General features: G+C 42.2%; 2 protein-coding genes across 4 annotated transcripts in view; one reads left to right on the forward strand and one right to left on the reverse strand.

Annotated features, from left to right (window-relative positions):
• Window positions 1-12,871, forward strand: part of pgm3 (phosphoglucomutase 3) — a 31,946-nt gene extending 19,075 nt beyond the window's left edge. For all 3 annotated transcript variants that reach the window (XM_084081579.1, XM_084081581.1, XM_084081580.1), the window contains exons 8-13: window positions 366-449; window positions 2,121-2,219; window positions 3,494-3,613; window positions 5,710-5,832; window positions 7,065-7,238; window positions 9,104-12,871. In XM_084081579.1, the coding sequence (XP_083937705.1) occupies window positions 366-449; window positions 2,121-2,219; window positions 3,494-3,613; window positions 5,710-5,832; window positions 7,065-7,238; window positions 9,104-9,193 (690 nt within the window). In that variant the 3' untranslated portion in view covers window positions 9,194-12,871. The remainder of the gene's footprint in view (window positions 1-365; window positions 450-2,120; window positions 2,220-3,493; window positions 3,614-5,709; window positions 5,833-7,064; window positions 7,239-9,103) is intronic.
• A 1,892-nt stretch (window positions 12,872-14,763) lies between these two features.
• ngs (notochord granular surface) lies at window positions 14,764-22,118 on the reverse strand (the record flags this gene model as incomplete). The annotated part of the gene is made up of 10 exons (XM_084081993.1): window positions 14,764-14,920; window positions 15,574-15,698; window positions 16,316-16,426; window positions 16,609-16,719; window positions 17,328-17,462; window positions 18,465-18,560; window positions 19,069-19,188; window positions 19,802-19,951; window positions 20,388-20,550; window positions 21,910-22,118. The coding sequence occupies 10 exons, from the start codon at window positions 22,116-22,118 to the stop codon at window positions 14,764-14,766; spliced, it is 1,377 nt and encodes a 458-aa protein (XP_083938119.1).

Consider the following 22,118-nt stretch of genomic DNA (forward strand, 5'->3'; position numbering starts at 1 on the left):
TTCAGAAATCACAGATTAGGACTTTGCCTGATAGAAAGATTTCAGTCAGATTTGATTATGCTTTAGTCTGTCTGTCTGTCTGTCTGTCTGTCTGTCTGTCTACCTGTCTACGTCTCTTCATATGTCTCTGTGTCTCTTTCTTTCTCTCTGTCTCCCTCTCTCTTTGTCTCTGTCTCTCTCTCCCTCTCTCTGTGTGTGTGTGTGTGTGTGTGTGTGTGTGTGTGTGTGTGTGTGTGTGTGTGTGTGTGTGTGTGTGTGTGTGTGTGTGTGTGTGTGTGTGTGTGTGTGTGTGTGTGTGTGTGTGTGTGTGTCTCTCTCTCTCTCTCTCTCTCTAACTTAGCCTTTGTTTGTTGTTACACACACAGGCTGGTCTAGACCTGAACATAGCTGTGGTGCAGACAGCGTACGCTAACGGCAGCTCCACACGCTACCTAGAGGACACTATGAAGGTGAACACACACGCACACACACACGCACACACAGAAAATGCATGTTCAGGTCGGGATACCAATTTTACATAATCAGGAGAGAGAGCACCCACAAGATACAGGATAAACAAGTGAAATTGGAAGTGATGACACAAGGAAATGAGCTGAACAAAATTGGAACTGGGAGCTCGATATAATAAAGCGGATAAATGGGTAATCTCTCCTGATTGGAGGAAATTGGCAACCCACTTGAAAATGTATTTTCTGTTCATTAAAAAGCCACTCTGGGCAAGACCTGGGCTGTTTGGTTGTCTAGGTGGAAGTGGTTGAATTTGGTGGAAGTAACCGCCCAAGGAAATGACGTTGATGCTTTACAAATCTGCTATCATTTTCCGTGAATGAAACGAGTGTCGTGATTGGTAAAAAAATATTGTTTCCGGGGGAAACACGTACGACGGAAGTCTTGTCCCTATAGACACTCGCTGGTTTAGGTCGTGACCAGGCTCTTCTCTTCGCAGATGAGTGAGGCTGGGAACAAGGCTATTAAAAAGCTGGAGAGACAGGGAGACTTCTGTTACTGAACAAATACTCCATAGCATTGATTGCTATCACAATATGGAGCTTTGAAGGATCTACACCATGCATTAAAAAAAAAACAATAATAATATTTAATATCATATTGTTTATGTCCCTCAAACGTTTTTCAAAAGGTTTGAGCCTAAATCAAGCCTCAGATATACTCAGTCCAACTAACTTCTCTCTGGCTTATAAAGCACTTTCACCTGCAATACCATATTGTCCTGATTTGACACGTGGCGCTATTGAGCCAGTTTGCATGCATGTTATCTCCTGGTTTTGTGTGGAAAAAGTAAAAAAATAAAAATAAAAAAAGAGAGAAAGAGAGAGAAAAAAAACCTTTTTTAAAATGTTTTTTTTTAATGTTGGAACTGAAAAACGGGACGGATTGTATCGCTTGTGACGTCACGTGCAGGGGCAAATCATTCTGGCCTGTTTTGAGACCAATTTACATAAAACCCCAGATATGCTATGAAAGCCTGAGTGCTCAAACTGGGGTATTTTGGGGGATAGAAGAGAGGTAGGGGAGACCAAAAACACACACAAAATGAAGGAAAAGTTCAAATTCATGGTGTAGTCCCTTTAACTTTTTAACAAAAATAAATATCACTTACACTACCTTTTTTAACACATTACCTACCAACAACGGTTATACTCGTTGTTGGAAAAATACCCCGTTATCTGCCCAACCACGAGTATAACCGTTTTTCAATTTTTATTTTTTTTCAATTTATCCACACAGAACCAGAGATATCGTGATCCAAAGATTTCTAGCTCCATTCACTCCTTGGTTAACTTATTACTTTAAAATCCTGTATCTCGGCTCCTGTGTACTTTTTTTTTTACCATGTTGTTTTGGGTGAAACTTGCTATTTTCAATTGGCTGCAATTATGGAACGGATTACCGCAATCGGATTATTTTTTTCCACGATTCTACGAGACTCCTGTGTGTGTGTAAGGGGATCACCGTGAGGACGGTGATCATGGAAAATATTTTGTGACTACTTAAAAAATGTTTTTTTAACATTGAATGTAATGCTGGCAGTGGGGGAAGTAAAAAAAAAAAACCTCTGGCAGAGTGATGATTGTACTGTGTACCTTGTGTCCTGACCTCAGGTAACAGTGAGATGCACTAAGACAGGAGTGAAACACCTGCACCACGCGGCGCAGCAGTTTGACATCGGTGTGTACTTTGAGGCCAACGGCCATGGAACTGTAAGTAGCACACAGGAATGCATGCACACACACGCACACGCACGCACGCACCCCCCCCCCCCCACACACACACACACACACACACACACACACACACACACAGTGGTATTGAAGGCTCTGTTCCATTTAGTGTAGCACAGTGGTTTCCACGACCCCCATAACTCTGAGAGTGTACAAATGGAACCAAATGGACCCTTACGAGGAGAGGAGGCTTGCTGAATCTGTGCCCCGTTTTAAATTCCCCTCTGAAAACTCACCTTTTCATAAAGCCGCTTTCAATCCCCAGCGCTCTGTTGCTCATTCCACGAATGCACGATCATTACAAGTTGTACCTCGTGGTAAAGGTCACTAATCAGCCTTCCCCACGATATAAAATACAATACCAATGGGTCTTATTGAAGGGGAGAAATAACCGACCGAAATAACGTTTCCAAACTATTTTTATAGGAGTTTAGATTAACTGCTGTTAATCCATATTAAAGGGATAGTTCACCCCCAAAATGAATAAAAGCCTCCATGAGGTGACTAATCAATAGAAAAAAAAAGTTTTTTTGGGTGAACTATCCCTTTAACACATCCACTGCCAAGGGCTAATCTCAGAATGTAATCACCAGTGCCAAGGTTTTTTTTGTTGTTTTTTTCACGTCGCCATAGACCTTGTTAAAATCCAAAAAAGTGAGCTCTGCTTTGTTTACATACATCGCCGACATCTGCCTGCGTCTAGCAGTGCAGACCACGTGTCAAACGGGGCAGCCATGTTTGAGTTCTGAGCGTTTATGTTAACATGGGAAATGCGAGGAGAAAAAACTACAAGGACTAAAATGGAGTTTTAGTGTGCGCCTTAGAATGGAGGCCGACGGGAAACGAAAAACGGGATCGCAAATAGTTCCGACTTCCGGTGGTGTTACACTGAAATGTGCCGTACCGAAAATTGAATAAAGTTTTTTTTTTTCTCGAAAAAAAGTAAAGCACCCGGACCGTAGGGCTACGGTCTCGGCGCTTAATCTCACTTATCTCCTATTCTCCTATTAGCGCCTGCGGTGGTCCACGTATGTGAAGTCCTACAGTCGGTGTCATTACGTGTGTGTTGTGTTCAGGTGTTGTTCAGTAAGGAGGCTGAACAGAATATCCTACAGTGTGTGTGTGTGTGTGTGTGTGTGTGTGTGTGTGTGTGTGTGTGTGTGTGTGTGTGTGTGTGTGTGTGTGTGTGTGTGTGTGTGTGTGTGTGTGTGTGTGTGTGTGTGTGTGTGTGTGTGTGTGTGTGTTGTGTTCAGGTGTTGTTCAGTAAGGAGGCTGAACAGAAGATCCACCAGCTGGCTGTGGACCCCAACTCCAACGACGAGAGGAAGAGAGCCACCGCACTGCTCCAGAACACTGTCAACCTCATCAACCAGGTACACATTTAACACTTGCGTGACTAAGCCATCAATATGACCGATTTTGAGACTTGGATTGTCTTCTCTCATGAAGCTCTGAGAAAGTTCCCCTTTCATGACTTTTCCTAAATATTTGTTTCAAATCATCTCCGTTTTTCTTTCTTTTTTCTGAAACGTATTATAAATATGAAATATATACCATATATACAGGGGTGCACATAACTGGTGCGCAGGTGCGCATGCGCACCCAAAATAAAAAATGAGCACCACATCAGACGACGCGAGGCGCTTTTGCGTACCAACAGCTGGGACAGGAATTTCCAAGCTTTTATTTTTTAGCAAAACTAAAAAATAAAAGCCTGGAGATCGAGGCTAGGAATACTTCCTGAAGCCACACTCAAACAATCACGCTAAAGCACCCGTCGGCCCCATGTACAGCCAGTAGGCGCAGGGGGAGAGATGCATGCTGCACGTGATTGTGTGAGTGTCTCGCATCGCCTCGCATTGCCCCGCTGCGTGCACGCAGCCAGCAGCGGCTGTTAGAGGCACTCGTCGTCACCGATGATGAACGCACCGTGATGGTGCAAAATATGCCGCGAACGTCCCAATCTGGCGGATAAAAGCAGCGCTGCACAGGGCACCAACCTTGGGGGCTTCACCAAACGGTGTGAGAGAAAAAAAAACGGCGAAAATCGGCGGAATTTGCAAGAAGAGCGTCCTTTTTTTTGTTCTTGTGCGCAGCTGCACCCCCCCCCCCGTTGACAAAATGGGACGGGAGCATTTATTTGTTGCGCACCAAGTCACATCTCCAGGTGCTCTTCTGAGTACTAGACCTAAAAAGTTATGTGCACCCCTGCATATATACCATCCCAGCCGTTATATTTCGGCTAAATTGACCACTGTCACCCTCTCTCCCCCATGGAAGAGCAGTTCACACCTCGGGACCCCCCCGCAGAGCGGCCCGTAGACGAGCAGACTCTGCTGCGCAGCGAGTCTATGTTGCCATGTCTGCTTATTATAAGCGACTTTGGGCTTGTTTTTTCACGTCTTTCTATTATTATTATTATTATTATTATAATTATATATATAATTAGATTATAATGGTAATAATTTTCTACTCCACTACAGCTCAGAGGCAAATCTTGTACTTTTACTCCACTATAATTATTTGAAAACTGTAGTTACTAGTTACTTTGCAGATATAAATATCTTTTCATACTTGTTTAGATTAGAGCTTCATGCATGTCCTTTTGTAAATTATTTTTTATTATGTAAATATTTATATAGAAAGGTCTAACCAGGGACTGGGGTTGCAAATTAGCCTCGGCTATGACTGCTTATTTCTCTCGCAAAATTTGGCAACCCATTTTCAACTTTCACTTTCATTGCAAAGCGGCGGAAAAAAGATCAGATCTACAAGCATACAGCTTGTCACGCAGCAACTGTTTGTTTTTTTATAGCCTGATTTGGGGATTAAAATGACCGTTTTTCAGGCAGTGTGTGGGACAATGAAACCCCAGTCATGCTAGTGTTAACAAGACATTCTTGAACACAAACCAATAGTAGAGTAGATGCACAAACTTGGGAAAGTCAACAACAACAAGTGTTTCAGGATACAGATCACAGATAAAGGAAGCATCGCCTCCTCCATATAATGGCGACTGCCAATTATCACGGACACTGAACAGAATATCACACATATTTGTCGGGCTTCGACAAATATTTGACAAATTCGGCCAGGCCCGGGCCGGGCTGGGCTCGACCCAGAAATGTTAAGCTTCTATGGTGGATATCACTGATACAGTCCTCCCATGTCTCATCTGAAAAAAGTGAGCAAATCTTTGAATATATATATTTTTTAAAGCAAACATTTGTAACTCAAATCTTTGCGTCTGGGGGGTCCCTGGAACAACATATTTTACAAATGTTTGCTTAAAAAATATATGTATTCAAAGATTTGCGCAAAATCTTCACGCACAATTTAAAAAAAATAGCAGATCTACAATCTGCTATTTTTGAATAGCCCAAAGAAATCTAAAATGACACGGCATGCGTTCCCGGATTGAGTTAAAGGTTAAAGTAACACGGTCGTACCGTTATGTGACTCTCTGCAGACGGTGGGCGACGCCATCTCCGACATGCTGCTGATCGAAGCCATCCTCGCCCTCAAAGGCATGACGGTGCAACAGTGGGACTCCATGTACACCGACCTGCCCAACAGACAGCTCAAAGTCAAGGTGTGTGTGTGTGTGTGTGTGTGTGTGTGTGTGTGTGTGTGTGTGTTTGATTTAGTTTTAGTCAAAGTCTATTGAATAAAATACTAGGTTGTCATATTTGAGTCGTTTGAAATGTTGAACTTTTAGTTTAGTTTTAGTTGACTAAATAGCATAAGATCTTAGTTGACTAAATCTACTGTTGATTTACATTGAGAACCAGTGCAGAGTAAAAAAAGAAATAATAATTCCCCAAAATTAAAGGTAGGGTAAGTGATTTTCTTTGGTTAGAATAAGTGTTAAATAGCTCTATATTCTGATAGTACTCATTGCTATAGAGTGTTTGTTCAGTAAAAGGAGTCTCCTTGTCTCTCCAGCTCTTTATTAAACAGAAAATGCATTTTCGTTTCAGTTTCAGTTTCATTTCCAATTTTATCCAATCAGGATAGAGAACTCAATCAGGATATAGATTAAACAAGTGGAATTGGAAGTGATGACACTAAGAAATGAGCAGGCAAAATTGGAACTGGAACACTATAAAAATTAAGCTTAAAAATGGGTACTTTCTCCTGATTGGCTGAGATTTTGACACCTACCGGAAAATGTATTTTCTGTTTATTAAAGAGCTGGAGAGACAGGGAGACTCCTGTTACTGAACAAACACTCTATAGCAATGATTACTATCATAATATAGTGCTTTAACCTTTTAACAACATACTTTTTGTTTTAACCAAAAAATATCACTTACCCTACCTTTAATTATTTAATTAAATTCAAATTATTTGTTATTATCGATTAAATCGGATTAGATCAATTAACTGTTGCATCCCTAATAATGCCTTCACTTTATCAACAGTCACACAAATAGTTTGAGCAGTCAGTCAGCAGTGGTTCTTCAAAGAGGGGCCAGGGTGTCCCCAGCGTAATTAGTTAATAGCACTATCATTTTAACCACTTTAACCATATGTTATATGTTACTTCTTAAAAAATAGCAACTATACAAGCTCACAGCGCGTCACTTGTACGTCTGGGGGGGAAAAAAAGAATGTTTGGAAGATTTTGAATAATCTTTGTTTTTTTTTTACATAAATCTTCTGTTCTGGGGGTCCCAGGCACAAAACATTTACAGATGGGGGTTCCGCGGGCCAAATACAGCATACAGATATCAATTTGAGTGTTCTTGACATGAAAAAGTTTGAGACCCAGTGTTCTACAAGAATTCAGCAGCTTTTCTGTTCCGTCTCTGCGTTTTGCAGGTGTCCGACCGCCGGCTGATCGACACGGCCGACGCAGAGAGACGAGCGGTGAGCCCCCCGGGCCTGCAGGACGCCATCGACGGCCTGGTGGGGGACTACCGACAGGCACGCTCTTTTGTTAGACCCTCAGGGACCGAGGACGTGGTCCGAGTGTACGCCGAGGCCGAGACTCAGGTAAGAGCGGTAGCCAAAACGGGTGGCTTTTAATAACCATTTTGTCTTCATTTCTCAGGCTGTGACCCCCCCAAATAATCATCTTTGAACTGGGGACCCCCCCACCCTGACAAACACTTAGAATTGTAGGAGTTGAGGCATTACTTTTAGTTTGAATAGCTCACAACGCATTGTGAGCTTGTAGATCGGCTATTTTCAAAATGTTTGCCTCTTTCTTAGGTAGTATTTGACAATTTGGCCAATGTTTTTTATAGTACAGTTTGTTGTTACTTTTGACGTAGAAATGGCCTTATTATTATTTTATTTTATTTTATTTTAGAGGTATTAAAAAAGGTCTTACAAGTCCTTAACTCATTTCCTGCGATGGACGCATAAAGTCGTTCTATTAAATAGTCCACTTGCCCGCCAAGACGCATAAAGTCGTTCTATTAAAAAAATGATGCACGCTGTTTTAGGCACCGTAACACAGCTCTGTGATGATCCATCGTCACTCAGAGAAGAAGTATGTGGATGTGACATCAATTCCAAAAAACGTCACATCCATCCACCCTGACTATGGGATTTTCAGAAAAACACCTCTAACTTAGTTGCAGTTTTTTTGCATTGGAAAACCACTGTTTTCAGCGGGCCGTAGCCCCCAAATGGCGGTTGGAATGTTGTTGTTCCTCTGAATACACAGATCCCTCTGCCTACCCACAGGGATTATGTTTTTATTATTTTTTTGTGCACAATGTCGCTTCAACAGCGTTTCAAAGATCATCATCGCATTAAGGTAATTACGCTGGCAAGGGGATAACAAACAATGTTTAATACCTTGGCGGGTGATGTGTTAAGTTGTAACTTTATAAATGTGCAGATACCCTGTGTACACTTATACTGTATGTTGGTTTGTTTACTGTTGAGTGAGAAAACAATTGGGTCCCGACCCCCAGTTTGGGAACCTCTGGTCTAGAACAGGCTGTGATCGTTATAATTGTGTTATAACTGTTCGTGTTTCTTCCGTTTGCTCTGTTGGTGTGTCTGTTTGGTTGCGCGTTGAGCGTTTTTATGGACCGCGACGGAAACGAGCTTCGGCTTCTTTGTGACTTGATCCATGTTGGCGCTTTTAACCCATTGAGACCTGAGGCCGCTTATAAACATTTTCTAAATCCTAACAGTTTTTCGGGGAAAAAAAATATAAAAAAAATATTTTCACGATTTTTCAAAAATAGCAGATCTGCAAGCTCATAGCGCGGCACTCGGTGCCGCGCTATGAGCTTGTAGATCTGCTATTTCCGGTTCTCTTTTTTTTTCCGCGGTCATTTTCGGCCAGAATAGGGAAAGTCACGGTTTTTCACACGGTGTACAAAACCAACGGAGAGCTCCACTTCCATTCTCTTTGGTCTGGGTGACGATCAGTCATCGTAGTCGTGTATCACATCGTATTTTAGCCCGATCACAGATTGTCGAAAACGTCACTTCCGTTTTTTTTTACCGGATGTGACGTAGGCCTGTTTGGGAGGGGGCGAGCGAGTCAGCGAGGTAATCAATGTGTCGATTTGCTGCTCTCTACTGGTAGAACTGTCGTAGGTGTTTAGAACTGCAGAAGAGAAGCTATTTAAAAATTAAATTACAAAATAGCAACAAAAAAAAACGAAAATTGCTGGCACTGGGGGAGTACTTTATGAAAATACTCTGGCACTGAGAGAGTTAAGGTGCATCGTTTCAATTGATGCCAATCTAATACTCCAGTCTATCTGTATCGATGCTCGGCCCGGTCTTTGAATCTGCCTTTTGTGCCCCGCAACATGATGGTAAATTGCAGATGTGTGACTGCACTGTACCCTAAATCTGCCTTGTGGTGTTTGTGTGTGTGTGTTTTTTAGGAAAGCGCTGATGACTTGGCTCATGATGTCAGCCTGGCAGTGTATCGACTGGCAGGTGGAGTAGGGGACCAACCCAAACCTGTGCAATAACACGTACACACACACACACACACACACACACACGCACACGCACACGCACACACACACACACACACACACACACACACACACACGCACACGCACACGCAATATCCATGCAATCTATTGAACAATCCTCTTCTTTTGTATCTGCCCCTGACTGATCATATCATGTTCTAAAGCGATGGTGAATGTACTGTACAAACTTATTCTCAACCTTTTCTTGTCAAGAGTTAACTTTTTTTCCTTTTCTTTTTGTACGATTTAACTGCACGACATCCAGCCTTTCTATGTCTTTATATACTGTACTTTTTTGTCACTGTGAATAAAAAGGGCATGCACTATGGCAGTTGTTTCCCAACCCCCGGGGGAAGATCACACACATTTGTGAGGCTTTGGGCCCTATCTGGCTCCGTATCCCTTATGCCTAATCTCTTTAGGTATTGTTTTGTATTTTGAAAAACATTTTAAAATTGTGAAAATTGCCGATTTTCACTATTTTCACCTTTTTCCAAAGCCCAGAGTGCCAAAGACATGTAACACGTCCAAACCGTGTTTTCACTGTTTATGCTAGATGTTCCCCAACCTGAGCGATCCTATGACTTCTGGAGAGGAATAGATCCGGAAATAATGTGATCACAACAAACCGCGCCTGTCCGATCTAATGTTAACTCATACACTGCCACTGACGTAATAAACGTAATTATTAATTTTTCCAAAAAAAAATCTTTTTTTAATTCTTTTTTTTTTTTTTACCCAAAGACCAAGGAGATATGATTTTTCGAAGGAAAAGACTCCCATCCACTTCCTTGTTAACTTAAAGCTTAAATTCTATATCTCAGCTCCTGAGTACTTTTTTTTTTCAATGAAAAATCTCTGGCAGTGGGCAAACGCGGCCAGCAATAAGTCTGGCAGTGAATGAGTTAAAGGATACATTTTTCTCTGCAGTCTTGTTTTTTCTCTGCGTTTTTGGCGAGATCAAGCTATATTCAAAGCCAATAACTAAAGAACGGAGGGTCGCGTTGACAACCTTTTTCCCCCCGATGGAAGCAGAGACACTCGTCCGTCTTTTGCGACGCTCTGTGTGTCGATCGTCCTCGAACGAAATATTCTGTGGCTCTTGAAAGGTTTGTAAAAAAGGCTCAAAAACGCTGGCACTGGCTGACTTAAATAATAAATGAATTCTAGCACTCAATGACATTTTATTTTTTTAAGGATCAGATAAGGCGCCGTGCAAGATAGAGCCCAGTCTGTATGGAGGGATCCAAAAAAAATGTTTAAAGGAGACACACCATGAATTTCACTTTTTTTTTTTTTTTTTGTATTTTTTGGGCTCCCCAGTGTCTCTTGTACCCCAAAAAATATATTTTTTTAACATTCAGTCATTCATTCTCATTTCAGAGATTTTCAGAATGGGCGTGTCTAAACAGGCCATCTCAGAATGGCAAGTTTGCTTACATCACGAAACTTTCTGCCCATGTATTTTGACAGACAGAATTGCTCAGTACCGCAGTACAGCACCCCTCTGCCCAACAGGACATTTTGGTATTGCAGCTGAAAGTGCTTTATAAGCCTGAGAGAATTGACTTGGGATGAGTATATCTGAGTGTTGATTTAGGCTCAAACCTTTTGAAAAGGGTTTGAGGGACATACACCATATGATATTAAATATCAAATATTTTTTTTAAATTCATGGTGTGTCTCCTTTAGCACGTTGCACAAAATCATAGTTAACTCCTACATAATGTACATTAACATCATTGTGAAGCACACTAATAACATAACGCGTTATGCCATGCGACATGTTAAACTATTTTCCCGCTATTCGTCGTATAGGACTTCAGTGGTTTAATGTCATTGTGTGCATGTCAGCTGTAAGAAGGAAAGAAAGGTTGGGAAGCACTGCACTATGGGACACATTGAAGGGAGTATATTAGTCAAATCATGCTTTTGCTTTCGTATTTTATTACTTTGCACTGTTACTGTAAGAAAAATAAATAATAATAAACACGGTTATTGTGGAAATAGTCTCGCGAGCCAGTTGTCTGCCACAATGTTCAAATGACGTTTCCGTCATACTGTCTGGAGCAAACAGAAGCTCTGATAATTATCCGGAGGTAAAGCGGATGCCTCTTCCCCACTTCTGTTTCATCTTTACAGTCACGTGAATTTGTCCCACTGTAAATCAAATTTAGTTGAAGCATAATAGCTCGCTGCTTAGCAGACATGGGAATTCAGAAATACGTTTTAAAGGTATTTTAAAGTCTTATGTTTGTGAATGGATGACAGCTTCCTTTCTCGGCTTTCGGGAGGTGTAGTTCCAGACTCTGTATAGCATTGGTTCTCAAAGTGGGGTCTGGGGACCCCCAGGGGTCCTTGAGGGAGTTCCAGGAAGTCCCCGGTTAAATGATGGATAGTTAAGAACCAAATGGACCCTTAAGTGTCTGTAACTCTGAGAGTGTACGAATGGAACCAAATGGACCCTAACTGGTCCATCTATATTATATATATACAATTTGAATCCTGCGCCATGTCGGTATGTACGTTGTAACGTTATATGTAGCCAGTGTGACGTCATATGACATCACGGTCGTGACATCACGATGAGACACGCCAGTGTGACGTAATCTCACGACAGCATGACATCACATCCTACCTATAAATAGGTAGGATGCACCAGTTCGACGGCTTCCATCCTCAACACAACCCACGCCGACGACCCTTTACACAAATAAACTGCTAACTTCATCTCCTGCGATTTCAACTATCTTTTCACATTGTACACCACTGCACACTCCCCACAGGTCTGCCATACCAGGTCTGAGTAATCACAAAGTGGGTTTTGGTCATTGGAGAGGTGATGCACGTCACCTCTTTCTGAAGTGGGTACTTTCAAAGCCTGCCGTGGATTTAGGAGAGCACAAAACTCTCTCTCACACTGTGAGGTGCCTGTAAGGTGGCACTGCAAAGTGAACGACGCGTCACGCTAGACGTTCGGGCCGCGTAGCGGCCCGAACTTCTAGTTTGGTTACATTTGTACACTCTCAGAGTTAAATTAACATTGATTTTACAATATAAATTGGGGTCCCACTGTCCCAGAGATAGAAATACCATTCAATGGGGGCCCGTAGCCCTAATGCATGTCAAACTGGGGGTCCTTGAAATTAAAATGGTTTAAAATCACTGCTGGAGCCGTACAAATCTTCTCTTATGGGGGTCCCTGGCGTGCATATCCTTTCAAATGGGGGCCGCGGGCTAATAAGTGTCAATTTGGGGGTCCTTGACATGGAAAAGTTTGTGAACCACTGCTGTATAGCATTCGGAGATTGTGGAATAGTTGTCTGGCTACGCGACACTAATGGTGGAACCTAACTAAGCTACTGTATTAATATATGGATTGCCTTGCCAACAAATCGAGATTGATATCCAATGCCAAGTAGGTTCTGTTATCCTCTTTGAATGGATTTTTGGATGATGTTGCCAATGTATTGTAACAATATATACTGGTACTAACTGGAATACTTTTTGTCCAGTTGGAGCGTTCATCGTTGTACGTTGTACAGTATGTAATTATTATGAAACGTTTACACAAGGATTGTTCTCATTCCTCTTCCTTGAACCTGAAACTGGAAAGATTGCGCTGCTCTGATTTATAAACCATAAAGATGTTTCAAGATGAAAACAATGAAACTGTCTCTTTCATGACCAGTAGCAACAGAACTATTATGTGTGCACCAAATCACCTTACTAATTCAAATGAAGACCACCACACTGACATCATGTTTGCTTGCAGTTTATTATTGTTATTAAATGGCTTTCAAATATATATGCTTCTGACACACAGGAGGATTAAGAGGACTAACAGAGAGGTGATGAGAGGCTGCGAGGGGAGAAGGTTAAATGCAGGCAGAGCAGAGGACTTGAGGATGACATCAGAAAACGTTTAAAGGAGTAGTTCGCCCAAAAAATGACTTATTTTCTATCAATTGCACACCCCATGAAGCCTTGAATCCATGGATTTATTTGTGTTTTTGTCACATTCCTAAGCTAATAATTTGATTCCTGTCTAATGTATCCGGTAGGAGACACAAAGTAGATTCTTTGTGTCTCCTACCGGAAATACACCCGGGCATCAAATTATTGGCTTAGGAATGCGACAAAAAACAAAATAAATCCATGTATTCAAGGCTTCATGGGGTGTGCAAATTGATAGAAAATAAATCATTTTTTGGGTGAACTCCTCCTTTAAGATCATCTGTTATTTGTTCATTCAGGATTTTGAGTCGCAAACAAAAACAGGAATTATAACCCCACCATTGAAATAAATCAAAGGCTTAGGCGGATTGTTTAATCTATGTGTGTAGGGGTTCCCCAGAAAAAGTCGTTAACATAGCATCACAATCATATTAACCACTTTATCCATTTATATGTTGGCTATTAAAAAAATAGCAGATCTACAAGCTCACAGCGCGTCACTTAGTGCCGCGCTGCAAGCTTGTACATCTGCTATTTTTGAACATTTCTGAAAAATATTGAAAATGTTTTTTGAATAATTTTGATATATTTTTTTGTGGGGGTCTCTGGCACAAAACATTTTCAGATGGGGGTCCGCGGCCAAATGCATATCAATTTGGGTGGTCCGTGGCACTAAAATGTTTGAGAACCACTGGGTGACAGTGATGGTTAGATGAGTTGAATTTGGGGGAGGGGTTGTCTATTGGTCATCTGTGCCGTCCGCTGCTCCAGGCATGGTGATGGTGCGTTCCAGTGAGTCACTCTCATATGTCTCCTCATCGCTCTGAACTGTTCTGGGAGGAAAGGCCGAGAAGGAGGAGTGATGAGTTCAACAAACAGTTAGTGATTATTGACTGACTGGTAAGGGTTAAAGGAGCTACAGCATGAATTTAAAAAATAATAATAATATTTGATATCATATTGTTTATGTCCCTCAAACGTTTTTCAAAAGGTTTGAGCCTAAATCAAGCCTCAGATATACTCATTCCAACTAACTTCTCTCTGGCTTATAAAGCACTTTCACCTGCAATACCACATTGTCCTGTTTGGCACGGGGCGCTATTGAGCCAGTTTGTATGCATGTTATGTCCTGGTTATGTGTGGAAAAAGTAAAAAAAAAAAAATAAGAAAACATTAAAAAAAAAAAAAAAAATGTTTTTTTTTCTTTTTTTTTTCTGTCAAAGTATTTTTTTATTTGTTAAATGTTCACAAATAGAAACTTAAATTCAAAAATATATATGTTTTTTTGAGCGGTGTAGACGCTGTGATTGGCTGATAAGTATTCAGACCCTTTGCTCAGTATTGTGATTGGCTAGCGAGACGCATGATGAAATTCATAACCAATAAATAGCACCACGCACTTCAAAAAAAATATTTTTTTTTTTAAGTGAGCTTCCATCACTGTGATGACCTTAAATAACACCGCTCACTTCACATTGAGTGATTTTTTTTAAATATCTCGTCAAAACATGGTTTTGTGAGGTTCAGTAAACAGAGTTTTATGGCCATGTGGGCCCTCACCTGACGAGGAGGCTCTTCCGCTCTGACGTCTCGGTGGCCCCGTCCTCCTAAGAGTCTGTCTGGGACGACGCTAGTGCCGTGCCCGGTGCCAGCGGGGCGTCCTCCTCGGTGCCCGTGGCGGTCTTATGAGCCGGGGAAGGTCCCATCAGGGACATGACACGCACCAGGGTGCTGAGGCGGCTGTCCTCGCTGTCGATCAGCATCCTGCCAGACGAGATGTACGATCAATCACACTTAAGCTTGAATTGTCTCTATTCACAGCAGCCACATTATCACTTCCTTCACAGGTGTTACCAATGATACTAATGAAGGCTCTGTTCCATTTAGTGTAGCACAGTGGTTCTTAGACTTCTCATAACTCTGAGAGTGTACAAATGGAACCAAATGGACCCTTACGGCTCCATTTGGTTCCATTTGTACACTCTCAGAGTTACACACCCATCAAGGGGCCATTTGGAACCCCCTCAGAGTGTTTCCAGTGAGCCAACATGCACAATATGAGCCAACAGCACATTGACTCTGTTTGACCAGAATGGAACAGAGCCTTCATTAGTATCATTGACAACACCTGTGAATTTCTCCACACTATGGCTGCTGTGCATAGAGCCTATTACACTTTCGCTTGAGCTTGTAGATCGGTTATTTTCAAACAGCTTTGATGTATTTACGGTTCAAGTGGTTAGACTTTAACTTCAACCACTGTGAAGCGACTTTGAGTACCTAGAAAAGTGCTATGTAAATCTGAGATATTTTTTTTTTATCCACACATTTTGCCTGGGACTGCCTGTAAAACCCCTCAAGGACCCCTGTGGGGGGTCCCCGGACCCCACTCCGTGAGAAGCACTGAGGTGAATCACCTGTAGGTGGTGATCTCGATCTCCAAGGACATCTTGATGTTCAGCAGCTCCTGGTATTCCTTCAGCAGCAGAGCGATCTTCTCCTTCGTCACCCTCAGGTCTGTTTGGATGTTGTCTATACGCACCTGTGGGAATAGAACACAGTACAATATCAATATGGACACTGGTATCAGTATCATGGACACGGGGACACTGGTCCTAAATCCCAACAGTATTCTGAAAAACGTATATTTCTATATCAGCGGTGCTCAATCTTTTTCATGTCAAGGACCCCCAAAATTATATGTATTTGGCCACGGACCCCCATCAAAATATTTTTTTCCCAGGGACCCCCAGAAGCAAAGATTTGAGTTAAAGATGTTCGCTTTAAAAATGTATCTATTCAAAGATTTGCACACATTTTCACGAATTTTCAAAAATAGCAGATCTACAAGCTCATAGCGCGGCACTCGGTGCCGCGGTACGAGCTTGTATATCTGCTATTTTTGAATAGCCCAAAGTGTAAAATAATGCTTTTTAGCTCAAATCTAAAAATGACAGTTCCAGGTCTTAATGGGTTAAAAAGGGTTAATTTTGTGTCCTGGTAGCTCAAGTCGGCAGAGCTCTCGCCTTTGGACCACAAGGTCATGGGGTTTGATCCCGGGAAACGCATTTGTGTGTATCCCTCCCGAGCAAATCAAACCCTAGCTGGTTCTATAGGAATCTACGTCCATAAGGAGGAGTAAGTCCGTTTTTATATTACCTGCAGGTCGTTCTCCTCCTTCTTGTATCTCTCCAATGTGTCGCGGATCTGAGCCTCCAGCATCTCGTTCTTTGTCTTCGCCGCCTCCAGCGCACGTTCCTTGTTAAGGATCTACACACACACACACATTCTGAATGTCTGCGTACAACAGCAGTTACTGTATATTGTATTAACATATTCGACCACACAGATTGGTCGAAATTACATTTTATTCATAAAATGACGCTCTGGATTAGAGAGATTTTAATGAGTGGTGGTAATACTCGTTGAGTAGAAGGGAGAATCATACTCACGTCTTTCTTATAATTTGCGATTTCTGATCTCACACCTCGGACGCTTTGAACGTGACTGGTCGACTTAGAGCTCATGTCCTGGAACTTTGTCTTGTACCACACGTCCATTTCCTGAGGTAGGAGGACAAACATGAAGGGTTTTATGAAGTGTTCTGATTGTTAGCCCGATAAAGAGATTATTTTTTCAAATTATTTCCCCCAAAATGGATTATTACATTTTAATATTATTGCGTTTTTAGGAAAAGTCCTTTTGCACACCTACAAACGGAGAGGTGCGTCGGAGTATAGATGCTGACTATGGAAGAAAAAGGGAGAAGGGAGAGGGAGTCCCGCACACTGTCTTCACTTACAAAGAGGTTTGTATTTAGGATGCAACGTTTCGGGCCGCTTGGACCTTCATCAGGCATGCCTGACCATTGCCTGTGAGCTTGTGAGCAGCTGTTTTCAAACAGCCAAAGATTAAATAGGGCTGAAGTGGTTAATGCATGTTTTGTAATAATAATCCAAATCTACAAAGTAACTCAAGTTTTCAAATAATTGTAGTGGAGTAAAAGTACCATATTTGTCTCTGAGATGTTGTGGAGTAGAGGTAAAAGTACCTCAAAATTGTACTTAAGTACAGTACTTGAGTAAATGCACTTTGTTACTGTACACCACTGTCTATGACACAGATAACTTCAATCGACTATTGCACCCCTTAGTTGCTGCATCGTACTTACCTGGAGGTTTCTGGCAGCGATGCTGTCGTACTGGGCCTGGATGTCTCTGATGGCCGAGGACAGGTCTGGAAGGCCGAAGCTCACCTCCGCCCGGGCCGTTACCGAGTAGATCTGCTGCATCAGCTCCTCGATTTCCTGTCCGAGTATACCGTACGTTAAGGGCTGGGCAATAGAGCAATATCATAATGGATATCGTGATACGAGACTAGATGTAATGTAAATCTGAGAGTGTCAAAATGGAGATGAATGAACCCTTTTTCCGGTCCATTTGGTTCCATTTATACACTCTCAAAGTTAAATTAATATTGAGGATTCTGTAAAATTGGGGTTCCAGAGAAGGTCCTTATATCAAATGGGGTGCTGTGGCCTAATCAAACTGGAGGTCCTTGAAATGAAAAAGAGGTTGAGAATCATTGCCTTATGCAAATGATAATTATAATAAAGCTCACCTATTATTATGTTTGTCACTATAAACCAGGGGTCTCCAACGTTTTCAGGCCAAGGACCCCCTAGCTGAGAGAGAGAGAGATGAACCAGGGACCCCCTCTATATTGTATAAAATTGTGTTTCAGATAAACTTTTGCTGCTCTTTTTTCCCCTCTACACCTATAACTCTTTGCCAAAAATAGCCGATCTACAAGCTCACAACGCCTCGCAGCGCGAGGCGTTGTGAGCTTGTAGATCTGCTATTTTTGGCTAAAGTTCTCCCCAGAAAAGGGATGCTAGGGTTCAAGTGGTTAATGTTAAAAAAAAAATCATATCACACAAAGATTTGGCGGACCCCCTGTAGTAACTCTGAGGACCCCCTGTTGAAGACCCCTGCTATAAACCATAAAGAACTATGGGTTTGGTCATGACACATCGCTGTGACCCTTCACAGTCTGGTGTCTATCCTTCACACACTGCTGATACTTGCCACGATCACACTTGTACTCACATTACCCATCAACACCGTCTCTTACTGTATGAAGTACAATCTATCATAGCCATAATTAGTCGCTCGTTAAAGTACGTATGACAAAAACGAACGGCATGATGTTAGTGACCAGCTGTTGACTCACAGATGCCGAATAGATTGATGGACAGACACACACACACACACACACACACACACACACACACACACACGCTCGGTACCTCCTTGTGAATTCTTTGCAGGAAGGCCAGCTGAATGTTGAGGTTCTCCATCTGCTTCTCCAGTGCAATACGAGCTGAAGTAACTTTATCCACATCCTAACACACACACACACACACACACACAGCCATAGATGGTTTAAACGATACACAATTACTCTGAGAGTGTAAAACCATACCTTTACTGGCCAGTTTTACACAATGAATCAGTCAATCAAATAGCTCAGTATTCTGATCGTAATCGTTCTAGTGTTTGCTCAGTAACACAGGTCTCCCTGTCTCTCCAGCTCTTTAGCAAACAGAAAATATGCTGTCAGGTTGGGATACCAATTTCATCCAACCAGGAATTGAGAACAAGTGAAACTGGAAAATATGCTTATTTCCTGTTCACTACAAAGCTGGAGTGACAGGGTTAAACCCCTGTCACTTACATTGTTTTAACAAAACCCTATTTGTTTCAACCAGAAAATACAGCAACTTTAATCGCTATATACGATATGATGAATAGTGAAAATGACAACGAGCTCACAACGTGTTGTGCTGTGAGCATCAGCTCAAAACATTTAAGAAAAATAAGAACTCCAGCTCCATGTCCAGTGTCACTCACCGGGCGGAAGGCCTCGATCACCAGCTCAGCTTTCTTCCTGGCCTCCACAGCCTCTTCATACTTGATCTTCAGCACCTCCACCTGACCTCCCATGGCCTCCTTAGCGGCCAGAGCCAAGTCCTACACACACACACACACACACACACACACACACACACTTTTATTTGTGGTGAAAATTTGACCTAGTTTCAGACACAAAAAGCACTTTATCGCCAGTTTAAATGCATCAAAATCGCATGAAAATAACACTCATGGTGTGTACGGACCTTTAGTAAGTGAGTTTTAAACAACTTAAACCCTATGTATTTCATTGACCGGAGTCACCCAGGAGTCTATAGAGGATATGCGCATGCTTAAAGTGAATGGCACATCGAGTGGCAAAGCAACATGCAAAGTGAGTTTAACATTGTTTAATGTTGTTTAATGCAATCAGATATGACTTTTCTGTTTGGATGCATGGGCTGTCAAGGCCAGAAAGATTTTTTTTGACACTCAGTAGGCATTCCTGCATAACTTCCGGGTTTGATGATGATGTCACACGCATATCCTCTATACTACAGTAGACCCCCTTATTTGTTTCCCTCTATATACTGTACCAAATCTCTTCACCGAAAATAGCCAGTCTACAAAGCTCACAGCTTGTAGATCTGCTATTTTCGCCGGAAGTTGGACCTAGATTAAGGCGGGTATAAGGTTTCATGTGGTTTTTAATGGAGATTGTGTGATGATGCACCTTCTGGACTCTGGTCTGCTCGGCTGTCCTGAGGAGGTCTTTGAGCTGGGACTCGTACATCTGGCGGAGGCCCGAGGGCTTCACGTAGCGGTTCCTCATGGACTCGATCTCAGCCTCCAGCAGCTTGTTGGCGCTCTCCAGGCTACGCACCTACAGTGCCCAAAGGAACAAAACACATGTGTAAGGAACATAGAACTGAAGGAACGCGGGCGTCGAGATCGACATTCTGAGGGAAAGGGAAGAGGAGGTAATCGCAACTGTAACACGAGATTCTCCCACTCAAAGGGGTTATAACCAAACGTCTATCACTAAGCCTAGAGCAGTGTTTCCCAAACAGTGGGTCGGACCCATTTTTGTTTCAGGGGAGGTCAAACAGCAGGTGTCCTGAGAAGGGAGACCAACCTCCAACCACTGAAGATGTACTATAGTTCTATATGTTATATTTAGAACATACTCTACCATAATGTTCCAAAAGAAGTTCCAGATTACAGCTTTAAAGATATGTGTTTTCTTCCAAATGCTCATAGATTTCTGTTTATCACAGCGTTGCGTGCATGCGTGTGTGCCTACAGTATGTGCGTCTTGCCTTTTCTATGTAGACAGCCAGTCGGTCGTTGAGGACGATCATCTCCTGCCTCTCACCGGTCCGGGTGCTGATGAAGGCCTGGTTCTCTGCGGCCGCTGCATCCAGGTCCAGCTTGGGCCCGAGCCCCATGGAGATACCGAAACACAGCGCATTCATGCTGGAGCTGTTGGTAGGACAGGGACAACCCTTACTTGACCTTTTAACCACATTACATGCAGGGGCAACAGATCATGTTAAATGCTGGATATTCAAATAATGTGAATTATTATTATTTGTATTATTATTATTATTAATAGCTGCAGCTGTGTTGCTATAAGGTCAGCCTTATATGGGTCCTGTCATGTTTTACCCTGCTGGAGCTTTTAACCTGAACTGAAAAATGAGCCCATACTGTAGGGTTTATAAAACTTCACCTATACTTTTTGTCACATTCCTGAGCCAATAATCCAATATTTGTTAGTAAGGAGACCGATCTTAGGAGACCAATCTTGACAATACATGATGATGCATTATAGGTCAAGCTACCCAGCACAACATAAAGTAATTTAAATCAACCCCACCCTGCAACATTAAAGCAACATGAATACATTAGGCTACTAGTTACAATCCAATAATATGATTGTGAAATGGACCATTCTACATAATGAGAAACCTCATTTTACGCACTGGACTGCAAGTATATTTTGATGCCAATTGGCTACTTTAGTACTTTTACTCAAGTCAAATTTGAATACAGAACTTTTACTCGTAACAGAGTAGCCTATCCACATTGTGTGGTATTGTTGAGTACTGTACATGTATCCATAAATGTATCCATTTGTAACTCTAAGAGTGCGCATATGGAACCAAATGGACCCTCAGAGAACTCATGCAGCAGGATAGAGGATTTAAACAAGTGAAATTGGAAGTGATGAAACAAAAAGCAGACAAAATTGGAAGGCTACAGTATAACTGAAGCTGATAAAATTGGGTTTTCTAGTCTAGGAAGACCCCTCAGTCCCCTCTATAGCATTGGTTCTCAAAGTGGGGTCCGGGGACCCCCAGGGGTCCATGGGGGGGGTTCCAGGGGGTCCCCAGCAAAATGTGTTCATATAGCATCACAATCATTTTAACCACTTTAACCACTTTTTTATACATTGGCTATTCAAAAATAGCAGATCTATAGCGCGATCATAGCGCGGCACCGAGTGCCGCTATGAGCTTGTAGATCTGCTATTTTTGAAAACTCTTGAAAATGTGCGCAAACCTTTGAATATATATATATTTTCAAGCGAACATTTGAAACTCAAATCTTTGCTTTTAAGGGTCCATGGAACAAAATATTTGAGATGGGGGTCCATCCACGGCCAAATACATATAATTTTGGGGGTCCTTGGCATGAAAAAGTGTGAGAACCACTGCTCTATACAGCAACGATTCCTCTGCTATCAGAATATAAAAGCTTTAACTTTTTAACAAACCAAAAAAAAAAGAAGAAAAGAAATCTCTTGCATAATAATCTTTAATAGAACAGAGCACCTACCTAGTCATGCGGGACTTGGCGGAGAGACCCCCGGCTCTGCTGCTGCGCCCCAGGGACCCTCCGCTGCGGGAGTAGCTGGCCGAGCGGGTGCCCCTGCGGGTGGGAGAGGGGCTGGACACCCGCACCTGATAGACGGCAGGTGCAGCGGCAGCCACCATGCCCTCGAAATGGCGGCGGTAGGAGGACATTCTTTCTGGACTGCGGCTCAT

The sequence above is a fragment of the Gymnoscopelus microlampas genome (assembly GCF_963454915.1).
Source record: "Gymnoscopelus microlampas genome assembly, chromosome: 16".
In the NCBI taxonomy this organism is placed as follows: Eukaryota; Metazoa; Chordata; class Actinopteri; order Myctophiformes; family Myctophidae; genus Gymnoscopelus; species Gymnoscopelus microlampas.